The 12,284-nt window shown below is 38.1% G+C and overlaps 1 protein-coding gene across 1 annotated transcript in view; it reads right to left on the bottom strand.

Annotated features, from left to right (window-relative positions):
• Kynu (kynureninase) overlaps positions 1-12,284 on the bottom strand; it is a 129,611-nt gene that overhangs the window by 74,492 nt on the left and 42,835 nt on the right. Inside the window, 4 exon segments of the mRNA XM_032901922.1 lie at positions 5,138-5,284; positions 7,650-7,724; positions 9,178-9,249; positions 10,333-10,394. Coding sequence (XP_032757813.1) covers positions 5,138-5,284; positions 7,650-7,724; positions 9,178-9,249; positions 10,333-10,394 — 356 coding nt within the window.

Raw genomic sequence — 12,284 nt, 5'->3', positions numbered from 1 at the left:
AATAAAGGTGTGAGAATTTACTCTGTCCTCTGAGAGCTTCTGTCACAAAAGCTGTAACACTGCCGCTTGGGGAAAAAATCTGCTCCCTCGCCCCCCCAAAAAAAAACCACCACCAGAAGCTCCCTACCCCTACCCCCAGCCCTTTGCACCACCCCTCGCTGGCTACTCAGTCTCCCAACAGCTCAGGGGACGGCCTGACTCAGCAAAGAGCAGCTCAGTGCAGCATCTTGGAGCAACTGAAGCGGCAGAAGTGGAGACGTGGAGACGGAGGCAGTGGAAGCGATTCCCCCTCCCTCCTTGCAGTCTCTCCCCTTCGCCTGAATCCTCACACCTGGCCGAGCCAGAGATCTCCACGGAAAGCCTCCAGTACACAGGCCCACAGTGGGTTGTTCACTAATAAACAGTCATGTAGTTTCAAGAATAGATGAATCTCTCCCTGCAAACTGATGTCTTCTGAATTTTCATGGCCTTCCCTGTGACATCTTAGCTACTCGGTTTTATTTTCCTCGACCTTGTCACCCAGATTTCCCCCTTACTATGAAGAGCACTTGTGCACCTTATACTCCCCATACAAATGAAAGTTCCGGCATCCATTGTTCTCACAGGAATGTGGTTTCCTCTTTGATTTCCTACTGAAAACGTAATATTCTTCTCTCCTTCAAAATAAATTGTACACTACCTACCGCCTAATAGAAAGCAGCCGATAACAATAGAAAATGGGGGGAGCATTTTAAAAAAAGCATTTCACAAAAGAAAACACCCAAGTAATATAACACGTGTTTGAAAGCATGTATTTGGAAGATTCTGAACTCATGAGTAATCAGGTCACTGAATAGCTGATACCAAAATTGGCAACAGCACTTGTTGGGTGCGTTGGGAAACAGCTGCTCTCAAACATGCTGCTTGGAGTGTGTAGCAAATTGACATAAGTCCGTAGGAAAGTGGATAGTGCTGATTATGACTGAATTCACACGCAACTTATGATCCAGGGAGCCTAAGAAGCAGATGTACCAGAAATGTGATGGAGGCTTATCCTAAGTAATTTGTAATAACAGCCTAACTAGCATGTATAGTAACAGGCTTCGATTTTTTTTTTAAAAAGGGACAAGCATCTGCTCTACTCCAAATATAAAAATTGTGCTGTATTTCCTGTTAATATTGTATGGGAAAGGAAATATAAACAAGCGAGACTGGCTGAATACAGCACAGATGAATTAAACTCAGAATCGGCTAATAAGCCAAGCACAAAAGGCCTACCTACATGCAAGCTTTGTACTTCTATAAAGTGCCGAAGAGTTTAAAGGGACTTTAGGAGAATTTTAGAACCAAAGTTCTAACCTCTAAATATTGGTTATTTCCCAAGCACAAGTCATTAAATAATACTAAGTGAGACCTCATTAAGAATGGGGGCACTGGGTTGGGATTTAGCTCAGTGGTAGAGCTTGCCTAGGAAGCGCAAGGCCTTGGGTTCGGTCCCCAGCTCCGAAAAAAAAAAAAAAAAGAAAAGAAAGAAAAAAAAAAAAAAGAATGGGGGCACTGGGTAACAATAAAAGCACAAAAGTTCCTCCCTTATGAATGGTGTTAGCGTGCATATTTGTGTGCATATGTTTCTGTATGTGTGCATGCACACACATAAACACACACTTAAATATACAAACATAGCATGTTCAACTTTTTTATGTATATGATTATAGGTTTGACCACTTGTAAAATGAAACAGAACTCAACCCTGAGGAATAATATTTCTCCTGCTCTCAGCATTTTTTAGCTGTCTGTAGTCCTTTGTCTATAGTTAGATCCCCTTGAGATTCCTTCTCTCCATCTTAGCACATCTATTGAAAAGCCGTGAGGAAGTGAGCACGTGATGCCCAGCCCCAGTTGATACAAGACGACTCTCACACCCAAGGCACAGGGAACACTGTGTATGAAAGGGCAAATGACGGTAAAATCCAGAGGACCAGGAAATCTGCTGTGAGAAAGTATCTCCTGGATATGACCAGGAAGGTACATTCATAATACTTCAGCAACATGCCTAACAGGACCTGGAGAACTATGCCCTCATGTTGAAATTAATTACAAAGTACAACATACTTCTTTCAGCCATTTACTTATGATTTGTACGGTTTGCTGCATACATGCGGTTTTTAAACTACCCTTCAAACTTTGTGTATCCGCTTTCCTACCTCATGACTTGGAAATTTCTCTTCAGTGTTTTGGAATTGTACTTCATAATCTATTCCTGAACTCTCATCATTCCATTCCCTGTCATTTTCAGCTGCTACTGTGCTTAATCTCTGGAAACCAACCTCTCTTTCGCCTCACTTATCCACTCCTAACAGTGATTGTTATAAGACCCCCCCACCTTAGAATTGTCAATTTCTTTCTTGATTGACACCTTTAATTTTCTCCCTGTCTCTTTCTTCAGCTTTAGATTTCCACCGGCCACCCAGGAGAGTTACATAAGTCTAATTTTAAATTAGCCTAATTTTTCAACTCCACTTGAGAAGGAGAGCAATTGTACGGCAAGAGGGTAAACATTTGTTAAAATAAAATTGATAATGGGTAAATCTAAGTCAACCGTATCCCCAGTTCACTCCCATGACATCCTTCCATTTAAATTGGAACTGCTCATTTCTTCATCTGTTTGGCTGAATGTGCCAGGAGAATTTGACTCTATAGACATGTTAAATGAATGACAGCCTGTGGCATACTTAGAGACTGGTTTCAGCTACTTAATCTCTTACCAAGAATTAAATAAAGAACCTAGTGAGCACATTTATTTTCTAAGACTTTTACATTATATTTATATTTCGAATGTCTAAATATTTTGCCTGTGTCTATATGTCTTAGTTAGGGTTTTACTGCTATGAATAGACACCATGCCCAAGGCAACTCTAATGAGGACAGCATTTAGTTGGGGCTGGCTTGCAGGTTCAGAGGTTCAGTCCATAATCACCAAGGTGGGAACATAGCAACATCCAGGTAGGCATGGTGCAGGAGAATCTGAGAGTTCTACATCTTCACCCGAAGGCTGCTAGCAGAAGCAAGGGGGGGAGGGTTGGGAGGAAACACCCATAAGGAAGGGAGGGGGGGGGATGTTTGCCCGGAAACCGGAAAGGAATAACACTAAAATATATAAAAAATACTCAAGCACACATAATAAAAAAAAAAAGAAGAAGAAGACTGACTTCCAGGCAACTAGAATGAGGGTCTTAAGCCCATACTCACAGAGACACACCTACACCAACAAGGCCACACCTCCTAAAAGTGCCACTCCCTGGGCCTAGCATATACACACCATAACAGTATGTGTATGTATTTAATGTATACCTGATGCCTCAGAGGCTAAAAGAAGACATTGGATCCCCGGAATTGGAGTTACAGATGATTTTGAGCTCCCAGGTAAGTGTTGGAAACCAAGCCTAGGTCCTCTAACAATAGCAGCAAGTGTTCTTAAACATGGGTCCACCTCTCTATCTCCCTTATTTTAATTTGCAATGGGAAATAAAGTCTATATCTGAGACACTTCCCATAATTTCATATTCACCGAGAAGTGGGGAGGGACGGCTGATTCACAGGAGAATGAGTGGCAGCCATGACAAATGTCAAACACCACATTCTTTACTCTGAGTGCATGAGGGAGAGGCTCTTCTGATGAGCCAGCACTGTGGAAACAGAAACTCAGAGACGTTGAATAACATGCAGGGAACCATGTAACACAGCAGTGACCCAGCCAGTGCGAGAACCCCAGACTATGATGGCCACACTCGTGGTCCTCCTTCTCTGCTTTTTGTCTCATTTCTATGAAGGTTAATGAGACATGCTTGCATACTCAGGGAACATGGCTGCTGATTACTTCGGAACGTTTTAAAACACAAGTTTTATTGGCCACCCTTTATGTTGGTGCTTAAGATTTAATATCTAAATTAAGAAGACATTATCTTTATATCTTTTGTAATGCACTGCTTTCACAGTTATCCATCAAATCAGCTGGAAGTCCACGTTGGAAATTCCTAGAGACCACTGAAGACGGTGCGAAATTCCTTTTCATTAGTTCCATTCATTAGCTTCAATAACTGCATATATTAGCTAGATCTCACATATATAGTAATCCTATAACCTATTAATGTTCAGAGTAAAATTCAATTGTCACCTTCGTTAATACAAGCCTTGATTGCGTAATCAAACAGAACTGCTACTTAGGATTTGAAATATAACTTATGGCTATTGAATTTTTCTCCCAATTGATTTCTTTCTTATAGCCCAATATTTTTTAGAAAATTGAATCAGTTATTTATATACTGATATAAAGAGATATGCTATCTTAAATCACTTATTTAAATACATAGAGATATGATATACAGATATAGTAACTTAATGTTGAATTAATAATATGCAGGGGGATAAACACCTTTGTTATAGGCAGTGTTATAAAGATAGAAGGTTGTTAGGAATTAAATGCCATCCTTAACGTCACTTGGGTAAAAGTCATCCTACTGTGTAACTCTACCTGAGTTACTAATAGAGTCTTTATTCCTCCCTCTAGACATACCTAGCTCTAAGTGAGAGTTGGATTACATATAGAACGTGTTACAATGTGAAAGGCACTGAAGTGGAATTTTTAGAAGTTCTTGCATATCTTGAAGATCCTTAGTATTTTATCTTCTTTCTGCTTTCTGAGAGCCATATCATGTGTGTAAAACTTGCTTATTCTGGACTCTAGGAGCCCACATGAAGATGGCACTTTTAGGAATGAGGTTGGATCCTTGATGTCATATAAACATGGGATGAACCATAACAATCATAACAATAGTGCTAATAATCTTTTAAAATTGAAGACTTTGCCAAGTGGTGACACACACCTTTAAACCCAGCACTTAGGAAGCAGGGGCAGGCAGATGTTTAAGTAAAGAGGCTAGCCTGGTCTAGAAAAAAAAGTTCCAGGATAGCCAGGGATAGTATACAGAGAAGCCCTATCTTGAAAAACCAATAAATAAATAAATAAATAAATAAATAAATAGGTTTTGTTATTTTTAAAGAAACATCCTACAATAAAGTACACATAAAGTAATGCAGGTGGGCCGCGCTTGATCAGAGTGCATTGTGGGAAAGTACCAAGGAGAGAATAGTTGTCTACCTTTGCATGTCCGGCTTGTGTAATGGCAGGAATGTTGAACAGCTGTCCAGTATAAAAGTGCAGGCCACTGAACAGGACCACAGCAATTGAGTCTCCTTCCTTCTCAATTACTTCCAGTATGTCCTCCATTCTTAAGGTCTCTTCCCCCTACATCAAATTCAGTGCAAGTTACACAGTATGACAGCAATAACCATGTTACTCCATTTCACAAATGTCTTTCCCACATAAACCACCAAAAGGGTAATCATGCTTCCCTATACCAATGTTCCTCAGAAATCTGGCAAAAGAGCAGCACTGGGAAATACTTTGTTATTAAGAAACGAAAAGTAAGTTTTATTTAAGTGCTAGTCTGCATGATCCTACTTGCTTCTTTCTAATTCAGTATTCAATTAATCCTTACTATTTAGAAACTTTTCAATGATTTTCCCATTCTCTAAAAAAGCAAGAAATCCAAGACATATCTTACAGCATAGCTGGAGGTTCGTACTGCACTTATCGAGTTAGTGGTGCTTTGTCCAATAAGAACTCACTTACATAGCTTTCACCTGTTTTTTGCCAATGTGATGTTTCAATTAGTTTAAAATTTGATCTTTCCCAAGCTGATGTAAATAGAGAGAAGAACATGAAGAGAGCTGATCAAGATAAAGCATCGAAACAAAGTCTAACCTCCCCACCACAACTATCGATTGAAAATTGTCAATGACGTGAGAGTTGGTCTTGAAAAAGTTATTGGCTGTAAGAGATCGATCACATGGGGCACACCTGCTGTAGGGAGAGCAGGTGCAGTGTACTTACAGCTTTCCACAGGACTTCTCTCCAGGTAAATATGACACCAATTTTGGACCAGTACTTGATTAGTTGCCTTAATATCATTTAGAAAACTCTTTAAAACTTGTGTGAGTGAGTGAGTGTGTGTGTGTGTGTGTGTGTGTGTATGTATGTGTGTGTGTGTGTTTGTGTGTGTATGTGTGTTTGTGTGTGTATATGTGTGTGTGTGTGTGTGTGTGTGTGTGTGTGTGTGTGTGTGTGTGTGTGTGTGTGTAGCTTCTAGTAGAAGAGTCCTGGGGCTTATTTACCAAATAGGAAACATTGATATTGAAATCTGTTTTATTAGAGATACACTTTTTTATACATATAAGGAAGAGAACTTAGTAATTATAAGAAAAATTCTACTTAGGGAACTGGCAAATTAAACCTCTTTTAAAATTCTAATGTAGTTTGACAGCTACAACTTAGAAATCAGACTAAAGATAGTATCACAGAACCTAACCATAATTCATTTATCTAAAGAATCGCCATGAATCAATGCGGACATAAGGTTCTGGTAAGATAAAGCTCCCCTCCTGTTGACCTGAAGCTGTTTAGTAATGCAAAAGGCTGTTTAGAGTGGACCCAGGGGATGTACTGCTGGGCATCTGTAGCACTGACTCTTGGGAACTAGCTATTTATACAGCACATGTGAAAAAAGTACCTCTTGTAGATGTAAGAATCTTTTATCATAAATCCTGCATGTTGGTTACTAAACACACTGGAATCCCAGATTTCCAGACTTTCCAACTTACTGACTTTAGAAAACTTGCTGTATTTTAAGAACAAGAAAATACATGAAACTTTGTAAAAGAACACGAAAAAGACAGTATCCACATAATTTCACAATGGTCACTTAATTTAATTTTAATGGGAATCATCGGCTACTACATTGCAAACTTAAAGTAGTCCACTCAATTTGCCCTCCTTTTTTCATCTGCTTGACGATGGACTTCATTGCTATAAAAAGAAAAAGTTCCTCACCATGTGTTTAGTTTTTGAAAATGAAAATTATTATATTTCCCTGTAGATTGCTGTCTGTAAGCAGATGAGGGTAAGTGAAAGACGAGGCTAGAGCCTGTGATTGGACAGTAGAAAAGGAGGGTGGGCTGAGAGGTTTTGAGAGGTGGGAGAGAAGGAGGGAGAGAAAGAAGAAAGATGGAGGAAGAGAAAGATGATCCAGATTCCTCGTAACTTTAAATAGCCACAGGTAGCTATGAGTATCTTATACAGGATGGATAACTATAGGACAATTTTTCTTATCTCGGTGGGTAGTTCATATCAATATCAATTGGCTCTGAGTTTATTGTGTGGACATTTTGTGGGGTGAAAATATATTGATATAAATCTGGTTGATAAATTACAAGCCTCTAGAGTTTTGATTTTACCAGGTTACGGGGTTTGTGACAGTTAACCGCAGAGGGTCGATGGCTGGGAATGTGAGCAGAGTTTGCAGCTAGAGTTAGGAAGGGATGGTGCATCATTTATTATTATTATTATTATTATTATTATTATTATTACTATTTAATGCTACACTTCCCATTCATTCTTTACTTAAGCAAAAGGATCTAACAGTAAAAAAAATGCATGAATCATTTATGCTTTTTTGAAATTTACATCAGAGCCATGAAGATAATAAACTTTTGAGGGAAATAAATGGACACAAAATAGAATCATAATGAGCACTGCTTTCTTTCTCAGATACCTCTCGTGGCTTTATCATCCGCATACTTTTCTCAACATCAAGTCCGTGAAGTTGAATCTGTGACTCGATCGCATACTGAAAAAGAAAGAAAATCTATTCATTAAATTAATCCCAAAGCAGAGCAATGCATTAAATAATCTCCTCTAGAAACAAATAAAAACAACATCGAAACCATGGCACTAGATTAAATCACGTCAGAAGTAGGATGAACAGCTCCCTCAGAGAGGTATATCTTACTGTGATTGACCAGCAATCAGGGTACCTGTTGAAGTACCACATATTAAAGGTGGTCAGAAGTGCAGAAAGCTTTTCGAACTAAGGTAGGTTTTATAAATTCACTCAGAGCAAGTCACAACTGGGGCTTGTAAAATAACCAAAGAGAGGAGTGTGAAGTGCTGGGCTTGAGTTACAGTATCCTAAGTCCAGCTCAAGATAGGGAGAGTTAGGCTGCAAAGACAGATCCCATTGAAAACCCCATGCAGAAGATCAGATATGCATTTGATCAAATAACTAAGAGGAGCTGGAATATTCTTCAAGATAACAAGGGTTTAATCTTATTTTTAGCAAAATAATCATGAGTTGGCCTACTAGAATTACATGCTTTAAAATACAAGATGTAGTATAGAATAATCAAAACAGGAAGTGTCACGTTTCTTTAAAACTAAACAAAAGGGTTTCATCTGCTTATGGATATGGAAGAATTGGTATTATTATTTGAGGAAACCACAAGAAACCCTTTAATCTTCACTGTGTGTACAGGTTTATATATGGGCACATTTTCTTATGTGTTTTCACTTGCTCATATAGAAGCCATTGGTCAATGTCAAGGTGTCTTCCTTGATCATTCTCTACATTATTTTTGAGCCAAGATCTCTCATTGGAAGTGGAACTTACTGTCAAGATAGACAGTCTGTCCACTAAACTACAAGCATCCTCCTGTCTCTCTTGTCTTTTGTCCTGCAGTCCACACAGCAACACTCAGCTTTCTATGTGAGTGGTAGGCATTACAATTGAGGTCCTTATGCCTATGTATCAAGCTATTTACTGACTGGGCATTCTTCCATTTTATAATCTTTAAAATTTTTTTCATAAAAAGGAATAAAAAATTATTTCTAGCATACCATGACAAAGAGGTACAGACACAAGTTCATATGACAATTTAATGTTGCTAAAGGGTTAAGTAGTGGAGATTGTATTGATTCAATTTTAAAAAAATAAAACAGCAACAGGAATTAATAAAACATTTATAGCCGCACTTGATTTAGGCAACGGTTTGCTCAATATCTTTAAAAAGACTAATAAATCAATGTCCCCATTCAGCCCTTTCCTCATGAACACATGTTTTACTTGAACAAAAGAAATAATTCTACTATCTGGAAAAAAACACTTAAATCAAAAGCACTTGACAGATCTTTTTTTAGTCAGCTTACTTGGAAATGACTAGAGAATAAACATTCAAGTCAGGGAAAGGATATATCCCTCTAGGAAGAGTAGAAAGAACATAAATATAATTTGAAGAAATCCTTACATGATCAGAAGGGAAGGCTTTGGCTTCTAGAAGAATTTTGTGCCGCTTTGGTGTAGGCTTAAAGAATGATAACTACAAGGAAACAGAGTTATAGAGAAGCATTAGTGTACAATTTCCACGTTTGCTCCTTTATGGCACTCTTTCACGTTATAAGCTCCAACGTTTGAAGGCATTCATTAATTAACCATCTTAGATATCTGACAGGGCTACCTTTTCAATTAGCCTAGTTTCCAATGAATTATGAAGAGGGCGGAGATATTGGCTCATTGTGTTTATCAATGGAAAACAAACTCAGAGGAAACTGTGAGGCAGATAAAACCAAATTCCAAAGCTTTATCTAAATGGTAATTGAAAATTTATCTTCCTAAGCACTTAAAGGTAATTTCTCTAGAGTGGGACTGAAATAGCTTTTCTATGCATGCATGTCTTATTTACATATCTTACATTGCCAATTTGGATCCCTGTGTTACCTGTCCCCCATCTGGTTGTTTGCTTTATAGTATTATGGTTTAGGTCCAGGTAAATGCTCTTTGGCCCTGTCCTGAACCCCTGTCCATTTTAGAGGCACCAGCCAGGAGTAGACTACTTATGCACTGGCCATTTCATTTCTCCATACAGTCTCTGGGGAATAAATAAACCTGGCCCTGATTCCAATACAGACGACAACACCTGTCAACAGGGTGCTCACCATTGACCATGGCGCTAAATTAATTTTCACATATTCCCTTATTGAGTTCTGTACACCTATAAGGAAGATACGGTTGTCCTCATTGTTACAAAGGGAAAAACTAATTCTTAGAGACACTAAATAACTTAGTTGGGAGTCAAAACTAAGGATGCAGGAACTTTTAGACATTATTGAAAACATACTCTTGAGTGTTTTCACCAGACTATTCCACTTACTTACTCTCCCAACCCCCTGTATGAGTAAACCCCAAAGGTACTTTACCTATGCTATTTTTCCCCAGGAGAACCAATTCTTCCATGTTTAAGAAGGAACCAGGAGATCATGGTCTAGCATTTCTTGGTGAAACTAAATAATCTCACATGTGTTCTTTGAATAAGTAACCCACCAGAGGCTTATGAATTTGAGGAAGAAACATATAGATTATGCAAATGAGAGAACTCAAAACACAAATGGGAAAGAAACCTTACCAGCAGGAGATGTAAATTAACAGTCAAAGCATTCATTAGAGCTATTTCTTTCTCATGGGCTCCTGTAAAATAATCGTCAAAAAAAATACATCACGCCTGAGGTTTTTCTTGGTGGTTGGAATGTAGTTGGAAGAGAGAATGGAGCTTTACTCAATTATATCAATGGTTTTAGAGATAAGGGCATATTAATGTATCATTATGAAGGGCGGAGGTGTTCCTGCCTGACTGATTTACCAAATTATACCTGGACTTACATACATGTAAGCAAAGATAAATAATAGTATTCTACTTTTTATGTTATCAATAACAAATCCAAAATAATAATCATTTCTATGACCTGAAAATTGAGATTAATTTATCCTATTATTATCAGTTTGCAAAGTCCTCAAAGAGTACTTTTCATGTGTGTGTACCTGTAAAATGAAATTAGGATTAATCATATCTTTAAAGTTGGTTGTTTCCAACGTCAAGCTAAAGTTTACCTGTAGTAACAGAAGTTGGCTCTTCTAAGCATATTTCACTGTTATCACAGTGAGGTTGGTCGCAGTTGCCAGGACAAAAGAGCTGTATGGCAAAATGCCAGAGCTTAAATACCTTTATTGATTTACTCATATGCAGGAAGAAAAAGACAATATAAATGTATACCATCTGATGAAAACACATGCAGAATTCATCAGTGGACCTGATGGCCCATGTTTGAGAATTGGAATTAGGAGGGAAACAGAGCCTACCCTTGTAACTTGACAGCTAGAGGAGCTCTCATAGCTTCTGTGGCTCAACTTTCCAGATGTTTCTTTAAAGAACGAACAAACCTAGAACTACTTTCCTCACCAAGACTGAGGAAAATATCTATCACAAAGTTAATAAATCTACTAAATAAAATATATCTTATGGAAAATACAGTGGTCATACACTGTTTACTCAAAAGCCTACCTGTGAGTTCCCTTTAGAAACATAGAAGTCAATGGAATAATAAGTTTGATAAATTTCAGGGTAAGTGCATTTGGAGTGGGGTCATTGGAAATGAGTGATTAACTGATGAATTCATATATTAACATAGACATTCAAGGAGAAGCCTGTATTTTCCTTTGGTCAAAGGCTATTTGTTTTGCTAAATGGATTTCATTATTTATTGTACAATTTATGAAGAAGTGGTGAGTGTTAAAAGACAGCCCATTTTAGAGGGGAGCAGATCTAAAATCAAAGGGCCAGGAAAACAATCTCCTTCTACATCTGTAGACACAGTAAGTGGACATGATAGGCTTACATCCCACGAAATGAATGATATATACCTTCTCCCACACAAAAAGTACCTTTGAAATGTGGTATTAAAATGAGTGTTATCAATATTATTCTATCTGTTTCTCTATATTGCAGCATAATTTTTTACTGATTCTTCTGAAATAAAACTCCGTCCTATGGTTTTGGTCTTGATTATATGACTGATTCATTTTTGTTCATCAATATTTATTATGAAAACCACTTATTAAGAAGTTTTGAAGCAGAAAGTAAAAGGAGAAACAGAAAGAATGAAAACAGTATGCTAAGAAAGTAGGATTAATGAAGGGAAACATTTAAAAACAAAAATGGGTTTTGCTTAAGCATTGCAAATTTATTAAAAGTACCACGTTCTGGGGAAATTATGGTCTCTCACATGATATCCAGTTCATTTTAGAGGACCTAAAATGTTTCTGGCATGGGCAAGTTCTTTTCTTTTCTGGAGTTGAGGACCAAACCCAGGGCCTTGAGCTTGCGAGGCAAGCGCTCTACCACTGAGCTAAATCCCCATCCCCGGGCAAGTTCTAATGCTTCAAGAGTGTGCTGCTTAGGCGCACTGGTCTGAGTTAATATCGTGGCATTTCTTCCTCACTTTCAAGGCCATGCTCACTCTTGTCCAATTCTTTGTCAATAGTCTCTCTCTAGTTTGAGTGATTATTTATCCCCACACCATT

This window comes from Rattus rattus, chromosome 5 (genome assembly GCF_011064425.1).
Source record: "Rattus rattus isolate New Zealand chromosome 5, Rrattus_CSIRO_v1, whole genome shotgun sequence".
NCBI lineage: Eukaryota > Metazoa > Chordata > Mammalia > Rodentia > Muridae > Rattus > Rattus rattus.
Note: the sequence above shows the minus strand (reverse complement) of the source record. Positions and strands in the feature narration are given on the sequence as shown.